At 39.3% G+C, this 20,207-nt stretch overlaps 1 protein-coding gene across 1 annotated transcript; it reads right to left on the bottom strand.

Moving 5' to 3' along the window:
- Window positions 1-2,036: 2,036 nt before the first annotated feature.
- On the bottom strand, window positions 2,037-19,970 carry scramb1 (phospholipid scramblase 1). Its single transcript, XM_089248288.1, has 8 exons — window positions 19,853-19,970; window positions 14,364-14,797; window positions 11,733-11,843; window positions 10,446-10,523; window positions 10,106-10,245; window positions 7,774-7,938; window positions 5,666-5,827; window positions 2,037-5,187 (listed from the first exon to the last, which is right to left on the bottom strand). Exons 2-8 carry the CDS (start codon window positions 14,779-14,781, stop codon window positions 5,128-5,130), a joined length of 1,134 nt encoding a protein of 377 aa, XP_089104414.1. The 5' UTR covers window positions 14,782-14,797; window positions 19,853-19,970; the 3' UTR covers window positions 2,037-5,127.
- Between the last annotated feature and the right edge of the window lie 237 nt (window positions 19,971-20,207).

The following is a 20,207-nucleotide window of genomic DNA, read 5'->3' as shown; positions in this document are numbered from 1 at the left end:
TATATATATTAGATAAGAAAAACAAATCATGTATCGAAGCGTAAACAAATCATAAATCAACAAAAATACTCTAATCAAATCCAAAACATACATTAAAAACAAACATTGATCATCAGTTTTGTCAGCAGTGACCACATTAAATGGGGAAAAATCTATTGCTATATGACCAACATGCGCCCCGAGTTTAGTGAGTGAGCTAGGTATTATGGGAACTAAAATACGTACAGCGGTGTCTAAAATTATCTGAACGATCACTTCCACCCTCGCCTCCAAATAAAAAAAACCCCATAAATATTAATTGGGAAAACTAGCTTTTGCATCATCGTGGCAGATCATGTCATAGCTGCCAACTTTGAAGAATTAAAATTAGGCTGGGATTACACAATAAAAGTTTGATAAAAGATCTTTTACAAAACTTGAAAAACAACCATTGAACTAAGACTGGTATTACACTATAAAAGTTTGATAAAATCCTTTTTATAAAACTTGAAAAATTCAGCCAATAAACTTATTGGTTGCATTTGCTTGAATGTAACCTATGAGCTTTATTGGTAGGATTTTCTTTTGCAAGTTTTATAAAAGGGATTTTATAAAACTTTTATTGTATAATACTTGCATAATGCACTTATTGATTGCATTTTCCATGTTTGATAAAAGATTTTTTATCAAAACTTGTACAAACATATGCAATCCCGGCCTTAGGCTGGTATTACACTATACAAGTTTTAGAAAAATTCCTTTATAAAACTTCCAAAATGCAACCAATGAGCGCATCAGTTATATTCGAGCGAATGTAACCAATAATCTTATAGGTTGTGTTTTTCAAGTTTTATAAAAGAACCTTTTTAAAACTTTTAGAAAACTTGAAAAAATAACCAATAACCCTATTGGTACAATCGCTCAATTGTGACCAATACGGTTATTGGTTACATTTTGGAAGTTTTATAAAGTAATTTTTCTAAAACTTTTATAGTGTAGTACCAGCCTTATGTAGGTTTTTATGGAATCCAATTTCTGTGCAAAAAAATAAAAATAAATAAAAAAGGGATTTTTGGAAAACAATGTAGGGATTTTACACAAGTAAAATTATAGGGAATTTTCCCCTTTGCAAAAACGTGACGTCGTGAAAGCCAATGCCGATCAGTGCCAAGTCGCCAACCAGTAAGTTAAATTACTTGTTATTATGACTTTCAAATCAAATCATGCCATCAAAAAAATCGCCATCAGCTCCAAATGAGACACATGGGTCAAAGCAAATACACGTCACAAGGCTGGCTGTTTGTCGCAATTTTTGCATTTCCCCTCCCCCCCCCCCCGAAAATAAAGTTTTCGGGATACTCTTTTTGTTATTTGATGCATTTCAGGGATTAAAGTTTAAAAAGAAGTCATTTTTTTCAAAGTAAATATTTTGGGAATATTTTTCTTCTCCCTAAAAGTATGGATTTTTTACAATTGCTTTTGAAATTCGGGAGACTTGACAGCTATCTTGCGTGATGTACAATCGAAAAAAATTTTGAATCACTTATGTTTTCCAGGTTGTTATAGGCCATGGTCTAAGAAATTCACTTTCTGACGTTTCGTTCACATCTGTGATGGGCATCTGCAGAGGTTTAAACACGAGTAGGTCTGTGCAATAGGTGTGAAAGGCATTGTACATTATCTCCCGTAGAAGAGTTTTATTGACTGGTTCAATTGCAAGTCTCGAGCTCTGATTGGCTATATGTCTGTTGGCGATTAGCTGTGTGTATGGGAAGTCTGGTGGCAATTAGCTCCGCGTGTGGAGTCTGGTAGAGGTTAGTTGTGTGTGTGGTGACAAATAGCTGTATGTGTGGAGTCTGGTGGCAATTAGCTCTGTTTGTGGAGTCTGGTGGTGATTTGTTAGGTGGCAACAGTGAGTGTTCCAACACTGCCTACCAAAACTTCACCAAGGAGTGCATGTTCTACGTACACTGCTTCATGAACTCCAATTTCTTCTGACACTAAAAAGCCAAATAACAGTGTTGCTCTTCTTTACTGACGATATTCCACACACACACAGATGAAAAACGCAATTACCTGGCGAGTCGGTACTATTGACTGACTGCCAGCACACACCACGTACCGGCTGCCCAGAGCAAACTCATTCCGCAGTAGGAGTTTTGCCTTCCATACACCCTCCTGCTCTACCTCTAGAAAGTTGCCCTGTTATCAAAACGTTGGTGATGTTTCGATGAATAGTGTTGGAACACCTACCGTGCAACCTTGATCTATATCGCCACGTGACTTTCACGCTTTTGGATCACAGTTTTTACTTCGACAGTGAAGTCATGGAGATTGTTCAAAACTGGTTTTGATCTCAGCCAAAGGACTTCCACAAGCAGGGTATTCACCGGTCGGTGAAACAGTGGGGGGGGGGGGGACAAGTGCTTGTGTAGCTTTACAGATTACATTTGAAATAAACTTTGTCATTTCATTCTGTGGCTCCTGTTTAGTTTCCATTTGATTCGCCCTTATATAATTCAACTGCCCAAATTCGATAAAATATGCATTGTAAACGAGAAATAAATTTTCTCTCTCTTGAATCGATTAAACTCTCGCAAAGTCAACCTTACATATTGCTTTTCAGCTAATTACAAAGAAAAAAAAAAAAATGGAGGAACATTTCTCTTAAAGACAGACAATAAAATATTTTACGAAGTAACAGTCTTAGCCTTTTCTTTCCTCCCTTTGATTCGAAGCCGATATTGTAACAACAAACAACATACATATATTTTCTTTGGTGTTAGTTCAGGTAAACGTAGTCCTCTCTATCTGAGGAGAAAGTGCAAAATATTGAGGTACATATTCAAGTGGGGTATCGAAAGTTGGATGAAGAATAAACATATTTGTGATTCGAAAAGACATAAAAACTCAGATTATCTAGATCTTACCAATAATCCAGAACATACAAATTCTCAACGAAAGTTTGTAGAAGTTGCTTCATAATGTTTTCACCTTCCGAGAATCGCACGAGGAAAAATCCAGTCTTCACTTGCCAGCTGCACATGAACGCTTCATAATTCATCCATCACAATGACCCAACAGCACAGAATTCGCATGCAGCGCCTATAATGTCGGCCTCAAACAACTGTATGGACCAAATTTTGTTTTTTACTTAGTAAGATTTCATCGAGTCAAATTCTAAATTTGTACATTGAAGTTAAACCAAATATTAGAGAGCTTGTACAAAACCTTTGAACTCGAATCAACATTACAGTGCATGGGTGTTTTTTTGCCTGCTTCATAGAGCCTAAAATCTTCACACATGGCTGCCCCAACCTTCCAAGATTTGATCATGCCTACCAACGCCCCATTTCTACCATGGTACTTGGTAGTGTTTGGAGAAAAAAAAAGCTTGCAGTGTAGTGATGAAAATTCTCAAATTTTCGAAACTTCGTCAACGTTAATCTAAAACATAAACGCACATATCTATTGTTCAATTTAAAAGACACAATAAGCAGGAAAGACATGTAAATGCAATAAAACCTTTCTTATCGGGGGGGGGGGGGTTGTTGCTACCACACCCCATTTCTAGGAAAGACAGCTGTTCGAAAAGGTGGCCTAATATAACGCTGGAAACATTTCAAGTCAAAAAGAAATTGGCTATATAGGAAAGGTGGCCACTTCAAAGACGTTTCACTGCTTATGGGTCATTCAAATGAAACATATACGAAGCTCTAACAATGAAAAAAAGTATTTGACAGGATGACCAAGAGGTGTCAGCAGTGCATGGCTCAGTGATTGATATAATAACACGGACAGAGACAATGCATGGAGAATAGAAGAACCTTCATTCAAGCAAGCGGTTGCGTGAGCGTGGTGAATGCATCCAAGGAAGTGCAATGTGATACAATTTGATTCCTATGCTTCCGAAAAATTTAATCTTTTATCTTTCGTCATTTGTGAAAACAGTGTACATGGAAAACATATTTTTTGTGACCTGTGACGAAACTTAGAAGCATACAGAATTTTTGTCTTCAATACCCATCCAGTCCATAGCTAACTAAAAGAAATTTTACCCGTAAAATTTGGGGTTTAGTAGCCTTATGGCATGGAAAATTGAGTGCTCTCTACGAATGAGGAGGTATACATTTCTTTTTTTGGCAACGCTGTTTCCAAATGAACAGTGAGAATTTCAAGAGTCTTGACTAGAGACACATCCTGCAAATCCCCCCAAAAACAAAGAAGGCATGGGTTGACAGCCTTCTTTTGATAACCTGCAGGGGTGGGGGATGTCATCAGAAGTGTTTCAAACCTGTGGCTAAGTATTTCAGTATTTCCCAAAATAGGCAATATCCCTCCTCCCTAGGACGGGGGGGGGGGGGCAGTAGAAGCTTCGGATTTAGTATAGGATCCTATGTGATGACACATGAGTTGAAAGGCAATGAGAAATTTTTTTTGAAGTATGCGATGGTACAAAAAGTTCGGGAAATTATACCATGTGTGTTTCACATTGAGCTTCATGTAGGAAATATGATTTCTTAATCAATGCTGGGGTGTTCAGACCTATTCTACAAGTGTTTGTGGGACCTTCAGCACCCACAGCACTTCCAGCTCCAGCGCCACTAGTAAGTTTTCGAAACTCATCTCAAACGCATGTTACTCATTCATGTTCTGCAAATGAAAAAAATATTTCACTTGCTGAAACGTCTTCTTTTGCATAGGAACTAAACCATACTTCATTGCACTGGCTTGGATATACAATACTCACACTTAAACATTCTTCTCCACTTGGCAGACTAGATACATTTCGTGCTGTCACTAAACCAAGCCTTGCAGTGCTGCAACATTTCATACATACAAGTCAAATATTTAAGATGTCATCCTCGTCTCTGTTTCACTCGAGCGACCCGTACATAAAAAAAAGGGCACAAAAATAAGCATCGGGTACATCGAATGTGTAAAACTTTCAAGTTAGGATTTTAAAAAAAAGAAAAGCAAGAGAGAATGTGCGAAAGAAAGGTAAAAAGACGAATTAAATGTCCATTTCCACGGCTCCGCAGTAGAAACTTAAGCTCTCAGTCGAGAAGAAACAGCCCAACAAACATACACACAAACTCACGTAATACACACACATAATAACAGAAACAAGTTCTTCAACGACGTCTGTTACAACATGCCAGGCATGTCGCTCTCCTCGTTCCCAGACTTTTCGAAGAACATGAAATCCTACAATAAGAGAATAACAGTAGTCAGGAAAAATAATAATTTACACACCATTATCATCTGCTTCAATATGAACAAGATATGACTGTTCGTCGTTAGATACAAGTAATCAATTCATTTTAAATAATTTAAAATAGAACTACCGGAATTTTCACACCCCCTCCCCTAGAAGTACTGGAACGGTCGTTTTGATCACACAGAAGGAAGTGACCCTTTCCCCTACTTCGACTACTTAGACATCAGTTTAAAATGTTTTTAACAGTTTCTGAAACGAAACGGTTTGTGGGATTATGCAAAATCGCAATGGCTACATGACTTACGGCAGAAGGATGCGATACACTGAAATTGAATCACATGACCTCCTGTAAACTATTACCAAGTTTTATAACATTTTGTCCAGTAATTTTCCGTTTATGGCCATTTAAAAGTGGACTCTGTATTACTGACAATAAAAATTTCGATTGAATTCCATAAAACTTACAATCAAAAAGCAAGCTCCAAGAAGAACTCCTTTTATGTTCACATCAAGGTCCATCGGGAAAGTGATTCCAAAGTGGTCAGAATCTGTAAATACCTCCCTCAACAATCCAGACCACTGTTTCTTAATCTTACCAACTTCGACGGCACCGTCTTTAGACAAGACCTAGTAGGGGAAAACAAAAACAGAAAACACATTAGTAAGCTAACAGTGCTATAATCCGAATTACACCAAATTTGGACAGCTTATACTAGATCCTATTGATAAAACGGCAAGCACGTTCTAGTGAAAATGTATTTTATGTTACTGTCAGCTATCAAACATGACATGTTGAATTTTGCAACAAAATGATGGATACGTTCTCAAAGTATCAGGATACTCTGCAAACTAGCAGCTGACAACAATAAAGTGCGAGTCTGATCCTCGTCGAACTGTAAAAAATGTGGAGGAGAAACTCTGCAGTTTGTAATAAATAAGTTGTGTTTCCTAATTGTTAGTTTCTCATGCTCTATCGACAGTAGTAGAATTGTTAGTTACTGTCAAACTTGACAGTAAAGCAACTTAATAAGTGGGCTCCCAGAGTAAAACATAAAGTAACGGCTGCAAGCTTGCATTTCATTGCTTTACAAGAACAGAAATCTTCAACTCTTAAACAGTGCAGCGACTAGCAACAAAAACTAGTTATTTTAAGAAAAACCACTGCCAAATCAACGCTAATACTACTAATAAAAACCACAAATGCACCTCGTCCATATTCCTCTGCGAAACTTCTAACGAATTGGTACACGTTGAAATGTGTGTGTGCGTGTTGTGAACCTAACGTGAAGTTTTTTCTGTGCAATGCTTGTTATAGTGCTGCTATCACCTTTTTATTTTTCAAACTATGAGTAAAGTATAATGATTGAAGATTCGTACTGTTGTACTCTGCGGTGAGAATTTTTAATGGGGATGACGTTTTACTGATTCATGAGACTAGAAACAGTCCAGAAATAACACAGCTCACATTAATAGAGACTCTTCCACGCCAACAATGTTCTTCAAACAGCTACCACGTTCTTAACAAACGAGCAATTCACACAAACCTCACGAACACTAGCACTCATGTCGAGCTTTGAAACCATATTCAGTTTCTTTTAAGCTGTACACAGAGAATTATTAATCATTTCACAAGGTAATGAATTGATTGTAATTGCATCAATTAATTGATGCTTTCACTTTCACAAAAGTGCGAGGGGGGGGGGGGGAATAAACGAGCAAAAAAAAAAAGCTCCAAAAAATTATCTTCATCAGATTTCATTTCAGCCTCCAATGAACAAATCGTGTTTGCTAATCTGTTGTCCATTGTTGGAAATATCTTCCTTAATAGTGTATACTTATTCTAGTAGCATCTTTAAACGTTTTATTTCTTGTTCATGAGTTAAATTATGAGCCATTTTGACTGCACAAGCACCAATCCATGAAACATGGATACTCCCTCCGGGCCAATGTGACCTGAGGACAACCATTTTTTTTCCTGCTCAGGAAAAATCAAAACTTCCTCATACAATTGAGGGTGACTGACCTTTAACTCAGCTACATTTTTTTCTTAAATGGCAGTACACAGTGAAACCTCGCTGCAACAATACTTAATAGAACGATAATCCTTCTACACCAATATTTTTTCATGGTCCACATAGTATCGTTATATCGAGATTTCACTGTAATTCTGTAAATTAACAGTGCTTGTGGGTTACAAATTTGGAACATTTCCCTCCCATACAAAAATTTAACACGCAATGAAGCACAATCATCAAAAACATCTTTTACGAGTTCCTTTGGTGCAGAATACACAGAATTTCACAAAGCTGCACAAATGCGCTGGTATATCAACGGAATAAACGTAATCCATCCATATGATGCCTTCTTTGATTAATAAGAGTGACTTTCCACAGAATTAGTGTCGTTTGAAGTTTCAATACCATACCACAATCTCAATACCATTGTTAATGCAACTTTGACATTCTCCTTACTCAATTCTTTAGAAAAGTTTCATGCAACAAGTGATAATCTTGGGATAAAATGATAAAGAGGGAAAAAAATCGGGAAAATAAAAATTAAATCATAATACTCACTTTGAATTCTACATCACCGCATATCGAAAACGTGCAAAAGGGTCCTTCAATCCTCAACACAACATCTCCAGCTGCATTTTCGATAGTGAACTTCGGTTTGAGGATGCTCCATTGTTGCGTGACTGACCCAATCAAAGTTCCTGGAGGAGAGAAGACTTCCATTTTCTGAAATGAATCAAAGAGTTTCGGTCAAAACTCGAGTATGACTAACATCACAGACACTCTATTCTTTCTTTGTACACCATGAAACATGTAATGCTACAATTTACAAAAAAAAAAAAAAAAAAAATGGATTCAACTGTTTAAGCCACGGATTCTCAAAAAACTGTGCACCTCGAACCTTTGTCAGGGTCACTGTGTAGTTGGGGAAAGATCAAAACACAGCAAGACCATGCTGATAACTGCCTAGAATTTATTACATTATTAACATTAGATGAGAATGATGACAACTTCAAATGTATAGCTTAGAGCAAAATTCATACTGGCGAACTGTGAAAGAGTCCAAACGTCATCAGGACACCCTTAACAAGAAATTTTCTAAATTGAAATCTAATAGTATTTCCTTGTCCCCATTAGTTAATAAAGCTAAAATATTTAATTTAACAGCTAACCAATTGACAGAAATGCAAACTAAAGCCTTAGAACTGGGAATTAATTTCTGCGACAAACCTCAATTCAACCCAATTAATTTCATTGCCCCTATAGTGAAGTCAGTTTCACGCAGTAAGATTCTACCTGAACAAAAAGACACCCTGAAAAATCTCATATCCAACATTTTGGTGGATAATGAGCGAAAGAACAACAAGGTCTCAGTAGGCTACTCACCGGACGAACGTCGAAGCATCAAACAACTACAAAATGACAATATCGTAATTTCTAGAGCAGATAAAGGGGACAAATTGTGATAATGCACAAAGAGCAATACTCTGAGTTAATGACATCACACCATGGTGTGATAACCACTCGGTGTTATGTGGCAATCTCTGGTACAAGATCATACATCTGCAGCGAAATGTTAGGATGACTTCAACATCAAGCATATCTGACGTTGTCTACACTAGCGTTACAGGATTTTTAGCTTCACTGTTCTGTGTGCGTTAAGAGGGAATTATTCCTCCAGACCAATTGGATCAGCAGAATGGATGTGCGATTACTCTTGAACAGCTTAGAAAGCTTCAAGTTATCTAAGAGGTTTCGTTCTTACCTGCTGGGCTGCTCTTCTGGGATCTGACAGATAGAGTGAGCATTGGTATGCTAAGAATCCCCCAGCTCAGAAGTAACCTGTTAAAAAACTGATGAGGTCACGATAAACATTTGGTTTTTCCAGACTTCTATGCCTGCAGTGAGACGCTATCTCAATCAGATCTTGTTCATGCTCGGTTGTCTTATTGGTCAGACACTCAGCTTTGCTGTACTGGCATGCCCACACCACATATCTACAATCTTGTACAGAGATGAATCGTTTCTCTTTTCTTTGCATTCATTACTGTGGGATTTTCTTGAAATTATTATTCTATTTCGTTCAATTGTATTGCATCGTTTGCTTCGTCATTCCCAGTGGTGTACACAGGAATTTCAATGCAATAACATTGCAGGTGACAATGACAATTTCTACTGTAGGCAAATATCTTATCAAACTTATTAGAATTAAAATGGAGAAAGTTCCAGCTCAGAAAAAAAAGAAAGATCGGAAGCGGCCCTATAACAAGGGGCAGATCATACAAAAGAAAAAATACTGTTATAAAATAATCAAATTTCACAGTGTTGAAAGTGGTAAAATCATGTTTGGGTTCTCCCCACTCACAAAAATCCTAGTTACTGTGCTGAAAGTATCTAAACCGAAAAGTACAGAACTCACCCAATAAGCACGTAAGTGGAGCAGTGGTAAGATACTCATGATGAAGGTTACCGTCAAGGTCCACGGGTTTGAATACGGCTAAAGAACATCAGAAAAAAGTTCTTTATCTACTGAGCCTGGAGTTTCACCGATAGATGGCGCCTTCATTTTCCACCCAACTCTACTGGTTGGAAACTGCCATATGGCGATATATAACCGGAGTTGGTGTGCAGTAAAGTAGTAGAATTCATCCAACAAGTCAACTTCCAAGCCACACGGGGGTTAGCAGAAGCATAGATTGTTCACAATCAACAAAGTCGTCCGAGGTAGATAATTTTATTGTGATAAGTTCCGAGCACGACGAAAAAGTGATCAGACTTTCATTAAAATGCAAAAAGTTGCAGAAACATCAAGTTTTAAAATATTGTTGCAATATGTCAATAACATGCTAATCTACAAATAGTTCTTGTGATTTCAATAAATGATTCTGAATACCTGCAAGCAACATGGACACAGGCACGAATCACATCTGCATGGCCTGTAAAGATGGATGACTTCCATCCCAGAGTTGTCTTTTATCTTCATATCGAAGGGACGTATCGGCCCGAGGCAATTCCTTGTACAGCAGTCTGTATCTGTTCGTTGATGACGTGGACAAATAAATAAAAAAAAATAGATGATTTTAGGACTTGAAAAATAAAGAAATATTTCTTGTATGCATATCAACTCAATCAAATCATCAAATAGGTTATACTTATTGTGAAACCACGTGGTTTTAAAATTCTGGGTTGTCAAAAATATAACTTCCATTTACGAGAATCTACGTTGTTCTTACCTTCTTTCGCGGTGTAGACTCTCTGCCCAATGCTGTTCTTGACTGTGTATTTATTCTTCGTCTCGAAACTGATAAATGCTGGAAAGAGAATTCATAGAGAGAGATAAAACAAATTTAAAATGGCAGCCCTATTAAAAAAATAAGACATAAAACTTTGAACATATAAGTCGATCAGGTGGTACAGTAGAACTCCAATTATCCGAATCACTTTGAGAGGGAAAAAAAATAAATCGGCAAAATCCGCATTTTAAAAGTTTATCAGTGAATGATAAAAAAAGGTGTTAGTGTAGCGTAGATAGATACCATAGGTGGTGATAGACTTGAAAGTCTACCTCCAGGAGGGGGGGGGGAACATGATGATGATATAAATGAAAAAAAAAACCACATACATTAGATCAGTCGGCTCCGCCTTTGATGCTGGGGGCAATGCGCCCCATATCTCCGCCCATGGTGGATACACAGACGATGAGTCATCAGTCTTATCGCTTTCAAGCCCTGTTTATATGTTCAAGATTGGGGGTTTTCAATGTGGGTAGTTTTGTGAATATAACGTGCTTGACAAGTGAGTACAAAATATAAACAAAATTGTTTTTCTAGTCATTGAATTACATTACATGCTAAAGCAAAATTTGTTTTTTACTAAATAACAAACTATTATTTGTGAATAATCCGAATAATTGATTATCTAAATGGGGTCTAATCGCATTTGATTCGGATAATTGGAGTTCTACTGTAATTTCATTCAAGGAGCCAACCTTGACATCCAGCGAAGGAAAGAGGCAGTGAAGATGCACTGCCATGCCTTAGATTGAGCAATGCTCTCCGTCGTGCAACAAGAAGCCCCAGTGAGCCGTGCCTGGGTGAGCACATATGTTAAAAAATGGCTTAGATTACCATATAATACTTTGCTGAATCAAATGGAGAAGAGAAAACAACTTTTCCCTATTCATGAATAAATTTTATATAAATTAAACTTGAGCCAATCGATACGATACCAATAATACAGAGTCCTTTTCCCGGATACATTAGTTCACACTGGCTTGCTTAAGAAGGCTCAATGCTGCAAATCCTGACAATAGATAACAGCGACAAGTTACGAAATCTTTGGGTTGATAGCGTGAGCAGAGGGCTAAATCGACATTGGTTGTTTTCACTCAGACATCTCGCAGCTAGATAGATTCTAACCAATTAACGTAAATGGTCGATACCACAAAAATATTCGGGAGCACATCCTGGTTTAGGTAAAGGCAAAATGATCTTTTAAATTTAAAAAATATATATATGTACCTTCTAAGAGTTCTACTTTCTGGTGTATGAGCAGTTGATCAATCATCGTCAGATACTCAAGGCCAGGAGGGCATACCGGTCCAACTGGGCGTACCATCCAGTTTCCTTGATCTGCAAATTATATGACAGAAATTTATTTAAAATTTTCATAACTTGTACCAAATATTTTCTAACAAAATCATGGGAGCCTTCCGCAAGACCACGCACTCTATTTTTGTACGGACGATATATTTTTTCAAGGCTTTTAAGTAGAGAATGTTTGTGATTCCTCCCTCTCTGTCTTCCATTCATGATGTAACGGTACAGACCCACTGCAGATGGAAACGAAACATTTGATTTTTTATAAGTGCTTTAAAGTTGATATTAATTTTAAGTTTCCATCTGCAGCACGTGTGTACCATTACAATGACTTCCGTATTACGGGCCGTTGGTAGTGATCAGATGAATTTTTCGAGAAAGTGCTCAATCTTAAAATTTTCTCCTCGTTTTACAGGAGTCAGTGGGAGAGGAGGATACATTTTCAGTAGATTAGCTGTGTACTTCCTGAGGCCAGCTATACAGAAGGGTGCAAACTTTTACGAGGATGCTTAATAGTTCGATGAGAGTTGCCACCTATTCTATCCTATAATAAATTACTTGGTACTCAATTTCATCAGCCAATTCCTCAACATACTGTGAAACTTCAAATGATGACATGTGTATGATCTGTTCAGCCCAGCAGATTTTCCACAGCGAAACTGTATATTCTGTATATTAAATCATATTCTATATCAGGACTTGACAAATTTAAGAAAATAAATAAATAAATTAGGCGTCGGCCGAATTCCCTAGCAGCCAAGCAGATTTCTTTCCCCCTGATAAAAATGGGGGGGGCCATCATAATTTTTTCAGTTTTTGGCCCCTAGTGACCTTTTTGCATGCGGGTAGAAATACTTAATGTATAAATTCTGAAATTTTCGCATTGTCCTCAGAATCAAATCATCTCTCATAGAAGCGCTTAGGTGCCACTACTGATTTTTTCAGTTCCCATGACCACCTGGAATTTGCCGTATTTTCTATAACAGCATTACCCTTCCCCCCCCCCCCCAGAAGTAGGTGATATTGCTGCTTTGGAAGGCTGTAGTTTCTGGAACAGACTAGATACACCACAGAAGTCACAGATTTTTACTATACATGAGATATGGTCACTGACCCCACTACTGACAGCGCCATAGCAGAAGTAACAGAATTATGATACTTCTGCGATGTCTATATTTTTGATAATAAACTTCTCCTAGTGAGTATTTCCTATAACTTTTTGACCAAACTTTTCTAGTCAGTATTTCCTATAACCTTTTGACCAAACTTTACTAGCGAGTATTTCTCATAACGTTTTGACCAAACTTTTCCTAGTGAATATTTCCCATAACTTTTAGACAAAAATTTTCTAGCCAGTATTTAATGTAACTTTATGACCACACTCTTCTAGTCAGTATTTCCCGTAACCTTTGACCCAACTTTTATAGCGAGTATTTCCTGTAACCTTTTGACCAAAGTTTTCATGCACGATTCCTAACATCAATAAACCAAATTGTGTTAGAACCAAGTCCCCGGAATTGCGATGGACCACTTGTCACACAACTGGGATCTTGAATGAGCATCACGAGTCAACCCAACAACAAGATTGAACTCAAAATCATTGTTTTTAATTTTCACAAAATTTTTAACAATTACATTTGAGATTTCATAAATTTTGACAAATTTAGATTAAAACTATCACCACCATGGATCGCCAGTTCGTATTTCCAGACACTGAGAGTGAATTCACCATAGCTGGGTGTTAGATGTCAACTCGTCTGTTCCTTCACTTCAGGAGGCCTTACACAATGGAAAAAGCAGCCTGGTGTAAAACATGGAGGACTGGTGAAAAAGTATCCCAAGGTTAAGATATCTTAAACCCCCAGGTGGAGTTAACCAACAAACTGTGAATGGCAGCTGAATATGGATGAAGAAATAAAAGTGCAAAGAATTTATGTCGGCACTGTCATGTATATGCAATCAGCCATAAGAGAGGAAGCCAATCACTGCCAAACCATACCAGATTTTCATACTATCCGCACTTCCCCTATCACCACCAGATGGTACCAGCGGCCACAACTGCATGTTTTGCGTAGATGACGGCATAAACAACAAGGCAGGCAGCTTTCAATGGCGATACTGCATTACATCTGGGAGTATCGGGAAGACACTTGGTAGTAACGTGATAACAAGTGAAAATATTAATTAAAAACTATCAAATATCAATTAAATAGCACTTATTATGGATGGAGCGATTTCCTTCAACCTGCTGCGGGTCTGTACCGTTAAAAAAACATGCAACTGAATTTCAAGATGTTCTAATTGAAAACCTTAAACCTTGTGTCCAGTGCCTTGCAGTAATGTAGTCCAGCAATGACTCAAGGTGAGGATTTACTATTTAAACCCTGTTCTGCCAAAAATTACAAGAGCGTTCAATTCCGTTCATCCCCGGTTTATATGCATAAGAAAGTTTTGCACAAACTATGTGCAATCTGAAAAATAAATATGCTATAGATATATGGGGGATGGGAGATTCAGATTATGTCATCAATGAGAGAAAATCGACTAACTTACCTCCAGGTGGCGGATAACCAGAAGTAGATGTAGGCTGCTCTGTCATCGGGCCAGCTGGAGGCATGTATCCATTAGGAGGAGCGTATCCACCAGGTGACGGGTACATGGGCGGCTGCTCCGGTGCATATCCCTGCGGTGGCGGGTATCCACCTGGCGCATACTGGCCTGGCTGCTCCGGCGCATATCCCTGAGGAGGCGGGTATCCACCTGGAGCATACTGGCCCGGCTGCTCTGGTCCGTATCCTTGAGCCGGGGGATATCCCGCTGGCGGGTACTGGCCTTGTGGCGGCATGTATCCGGGAGCAGGATACCCTCCTGGTTGTGGGTATCCCATCGGGGGTGCTTCGTTCGGGTAGTTCTGTGGGATGAGGCCGGCCGGAGGAGGTGCGTTAGGCACTGGTGGATACGGCGGTTCCATTCTGAAAGTCTCTAACCTGTGTGGATTACGCACGAATAGAATAAACGGAGATTAGAATTTAAAACAAACTCATTTCTAGTTGTAACGTAATCACGTAATGTTCTTGAAGAAGAAAATGTCAATATTGCTTGTTGTAAACCTACGGAGAGAAGTTACTACTTTCTATTAAAATTTTTAACTGGTTAATCAGGCAGAAATAATGCGTATCTGGCCCACAGCCTCTGATAAGCTTGTGCACCACAATCAAGCACATTCGTCCTTTCAACAGAGGTATTCGTATTCTGAACATAAGGAAACTACAAGGGTTGTTAGTCAAGCTAATCAACGCTTATCCGCGGCTCCCCAAATTAGTCTTACGAAGAATAGCTTTGAAGGTGGTTTGTCTGAGCCGCCGCTTCACGGCACTGCCTGACAAAAGTTGGGGGCCACAAGGGTGCTGTAGAACACAGTTTGAGGATCTCCTGCATTAGTTAAAAGGAAAGAAATCCAAAACCAAAATTTCAGTATGTAAAAAAAATCACTACTGGAACGCCATTTCTGTTTGTGGGAATAAAGGTGGTGTTCTTCTGATCGCCTTCATACCTCCCAACATCACAATCAACGCTGCTGCATATTGCCTAACTTGTAAAACTGTCAACAAGACATTCAAAATTCAAATGGAGGGGGAAATGTTGGCTAGTGATGTCCTCAGGCTCACACAGCAAAGGCCACCAACGCACTTCCCAAAAATATTCAAGTGCTAAGTTTTGAACATCCTTCATGCAGTGTCGACCTCAGTGGTGGCTCAAACTTACCTGCCGCTCAGGTGAAGAGCCTCATATGCCGGCCCTGAAGATGACTCATGCAGAAACTGACAGGGCTTTAGCCTAGGAGACCCTGGGATTTTTTTTTTTCAGTACACAACTCTTTACAAAGCAGAATGCGCATGACCATACGTCCTGCTTTTAAAGAAACTTTCTCGTTTTGATGCAGTGTATTTATTTAATCATTCTTAATTATGCCAGATCATGGCTTTCCCCCTCCCCCACCCATAGCCAGGGTCCCTTGGTTGGGATCTCTGGTTGACCCTTGTATACAGGGTGTCCTGTAAGTGCTGATGCGGCCATAATCTCATCAACCGTCCGTCATGGAGGTATAGTTTTGATTTAAAAAATGCTCGGAGAAAAGTACGAAAGGAGTGCTGTCGGTTAGTTTTTGCTTCAGAATTCAAATATCTTAGTAGATATTACACTTTGAAACTTGTTTTCTCTTTTTTTGTTGGCATCGGGAGAAACAGGGTTAACAACTTTTTAATTGGAAGTTAGATCACAGGAGGACCCGTATAAAAATTTGTATTTTTTTATTTTGTTACACACTGCATTTTCACTCTCAAAACTAGTACAGGGTGATTTTTGAACGCCTTTTGAGCATTTTTTAAACTTGAATCATACCTCTACAATGGACGGTTGATGAGATAAAGGCCACATTGGCACTCACAGGACACCTGGTATAGCGAATTTATAGCGTGAAAAAACAAAAAATTATGAGGTCCGTCCCGCCCTTGTGGGGATAATGTCCACATTACAGCTCCGAGACATTGTTACTTACACTTATCCTGCGAAGAAAGAGCCAGTTTTATAAGGTGACTTATGTCGAGAAATTTATTCAAAGGCATTTCTCGTAGTCCAGACACCAGACAAGTGAGTAGATGCTCGTCTTCCACCATGAAGGTTGCCATCAAGGCCCACAGATTCAAATTCAAGAAAGAACATCGAGAAAATAAGTTCTTTATCTCCAAGCCTAGGGCAACCCGCCCACCTACCAACACTGGCACCTTCATTTCCCACCAAACTCCAATGGTTGGAAATTGCCAGAATTGATGTATGGTAAAGTAGACAAGTAAAAAGCCAAATTTTTTCCTCAGCTTTATTTCATTCGACTGTTCCGAAAATATGACTGGGTAGAGGGGGCACCAAAACCACCACTTGCTTCAGCTCTACTAAAGCTGATGTTGATCGAAATGCATACTTGCCTCTTGTAATAGAGTAAATTCTGGTATTACGTTTTCAGGCCCTGTCTGTTCCAGCAAGTTTCTTCACCTCCGTAGCCGAGTTACGATTATTAAAAAAGTGTGGTGATAAGTGAATTTTTACACTCGGATGATTTTTTTTTTTAAATTCCGGTGTCCAAATTTAGACATCAAAGGCTAAGCTGCCCCCTCTTATAACCTGCTAACCAGGTGCACCACACCCCTCGCAATAGGGCCCCCAAAAAAAATTCACTTATTTTGCATAATAATTACCCTTTCAAGAAGGGCCCCAAGGAAAAGTCTGTTCTGGGGACCCCCGAAAAGGAACACTACGGTCCTTCCCTTGCACCCTCTCTTAAGCCATCTATGCTCGAGAACTCCCATTTGTTTCTTTTATGGAAGAATCATGTTGGGGGGGGGGGGGGGGACAACACACCCATGACAATGGCACAATAAAAATGAAAGTAAAATGTTATTCCAGTGGCCAGCGGCATATTTCTATGACACCAGGGGGTGCACAGAAACCAAATACATGTTGGGACAGTGTTGGCAATTATGCAGAAAAATAACGCATGCACTAGTGAACAATTTGAACAAATAATAGCCATTGTATCTTTACTTCCCGAACACCCTTCATATATAACAAAATTGTAAATGTTGTGGATCAAAAAAATATTATTTGGTCCAAAACCAGCAGTTCTCAAAGTGTACGTTGCGGCTGCTAGAGGAATCGGTAACCTCTATCTAGGACATTGCAAAGAGTTGGTGTATTGTTGTGCGCCTGCAAAAAACAGCTTAAGTATAATTCCTGTTTTTTTTCTTTGGCGACTCCCATTCTAGCCTATTGGCGCTTCTCTTCCCAGTCCATAATTTTTCTTCCGTTAGCTATTTTTTTGTTTTATTTTCAATATTGATCTTTTATAAAAGAATGTTGTTTTGTTTATTATTGGCATTCATTTTTGCTTTCATAATTTCCTTGTTTTAACAGAAATAGCACACTTCCTTCCAAAAGTTATGCACACGACAGCTTATGTAACATTACGACACCATTTTAATCTTGCCCCTCTAGATTGCATGGTTAGCAGAACACAAACGCATGGTACTTGCCCATAGTCCCTTCACGTGGAGCCGTCGGCACTCAGCACCAGCAGATAGTGTACTACAAAGTGACAATGCAACCTTGGAAGTAACAGTTGCGGAGGTCACTTGTCAATTCCGTGTATATGTATATAGCTACTACAGCAATATACCGATTACGAAAACAATTCCCAAGCAAGTCAAACAGCAGACCAGAGATATGGATTTAGTCAATCAGGGTTACCACCCTCAGTGACTTTCGCCGCTGTTATATCCATTGTTGCAGCATCACTTGGTAAGACAACATTTGGCAGTACTGTGTGCTGAAAGATACACATGAAAGGACTGTGCGCCCGAGTACAACGCATTTGTATTCCATTAACCGTCCAATCTAGAAGGACGCGGTTAAAGTGGAGTGTGCGTCGTTATGTTATATAAGCCATCGCGTGCTTAACTTTTAGGAGTCCATTATATCTTTTCAGCAATGTGTTAGCGATTTTTTTTCTTCGACAAGAAAGACGTCCGGAGACTTTTTGTCATGCTTTTGAATGTTTATATTGTCAAAGAAACAAAACTGTCTAAAAGGGTTTATACTATAGCTGTCTTGTGGCAATTAAATGCATTGAAATTATTCTTTACAAGGAGTATTCAGGGAAGCCAATGGATAAACAATGACAAAGCCAATGGAGTCCACGTCGGAAAAATTTCAGAACCACTAGCAGGACCATAGCATGTCTTCTCGGGCCGGAACAACTTCGGTATAAGGGCCACGCCAACTTGGTGACTTTTTTCACGCTGTGTTGTTCTGCATTTCTTGTTAAGTTGTTGTTTTAGAATGTTCTTTTTGATAAAAAAAATACAGCCAGATGGCGCTGATTATTGTTTTCCCTTGTTCCTAGCACGTCTTTTGAAACTTCCAACTGCCATTTTGTCGTAACTGATTCTCTCTCCCTCTTTTCTTCCGAATGACGTCACCCCAGACTTTAACAGCTCCCCTTCCTAAAAGAGTTATTATCATGCAATATAAATATTTTATTTTTTGTGTTGGGCTCTATTCACAGCTCGAGGCAATGGTTGTCCCAGCCTAGTTACGGGACTAACCCCTATCCTGAACCAATGTTGAAATTTATAGTGATATTGGTTTCCTTAAGCCATGATCGTGAAATCTGAGTTACAAATAATCTACAACACAGGTAAAAAATAGATTTAATACTGACAATAGATGAAAGATAGCAAAGATGATCGTGGTTGCAGGGGGGCGTGCGTGAGAATGACGTTTCTACAATACATGCGGGTGTTTTGAAGTAGTTTAGACCTCTATGGGTACTCCGATTGATATAGATTTCTTTCAACGAATTGATTATACCGGGGGTGCTGAAACACCCACAGCATATCTGAAACCACGTAGAACATAACCAAATTAGGGTGTTTGTGGGGGGGGGATGTTGTTGGTCAAGTTATATCGCCAAACATGGCCGCTATTAAGTAGGGGGGGGGGAGTCCATGGCCCCCACATCCTAGAGCAGGGCCCCTAGACTGGGATCTTTCACGGCCCTCCCCCCCCCCCGACACACTTTCACGGGCCCCATTATGATGAATTTATAGCGTGAAAAAGCAAAAGAATGGTGAAAATTGTCCCGGGCCCCAGGGCTGGAGCCTTGTCAGCCCACCCCTTGTGGGGAGTCACGGATCTGGCAGCCCCCATGAGCTGGCCCAGAGGGGGGAAAGGGTGCGCAAATTCCACCTTTCAACATTACAGGGGTGCGCCAAAACGAGTACTTGCCCTGGCTGACCACGCACCTGGTTGCGTCCTTGTTGCCAAATGACAAGCGGTACCGCTATCTTGTGAGTGTTTCGTACAAAATATTTGATAGATAAGAGAAAAGAAAAAGGCAGTGGAAAAGATGCATTTAAATGCTTTTAGGAATTATAATGCAACACAATTTAGAGCTGAGGCGCATCAATGATGAAAATATAGGCGTTTACTTCTTTATTCAGCGGCTTGAGTCCAATCTACCAACATAGGAGACAGCTTTGACAATGTTTAACACGTAATGGACGAAATCTCACACGAAAACAAACTATTACGTCACCTGACGTCATGCCTTGACTTGACTTGTTTCGCTTCCTTTTGTAGACGTCATGCCTGTTTAATTACTCCCGCAGCCTCCATTCAGATTGCGAACAACTTATACAGGGAGTTCGGCTACTTGGCTGTACCCTGCTTGATCAAAACGGATGGCTATACAAAGCCGGGTTTTCCTAGGAGTAGGTTTCCTGCGCCGCGCGCAACGTGATTCGCCCAGCACGACACGCCGTCCACTCACCAATAAGAAAAGCA

The sequence above is a fragment of the Pholcus phalangioides genome, unplaced genomic scaffold, assembly GCF_987345545.1.
Source record: "Pholcus phalangioides strain wild (caught in Gottingen) unplaced genomic scaffold, Ppha-v1.0 ptg000020l_1, whole genome shotgun sequence".
Taxonomy (NCBI): domain Eukaryota; kingdom Metazoa; phylum Arthropoda; class Arachnida; order Araneae; family Pholcidae; genus Pholcus; species Pholcus phalangioides.
The sequence above is the reverse complement of the archived record's forward strand: the minus strand, read 5'-3'. Positions and strand labels throughout refer to the sequence as shown.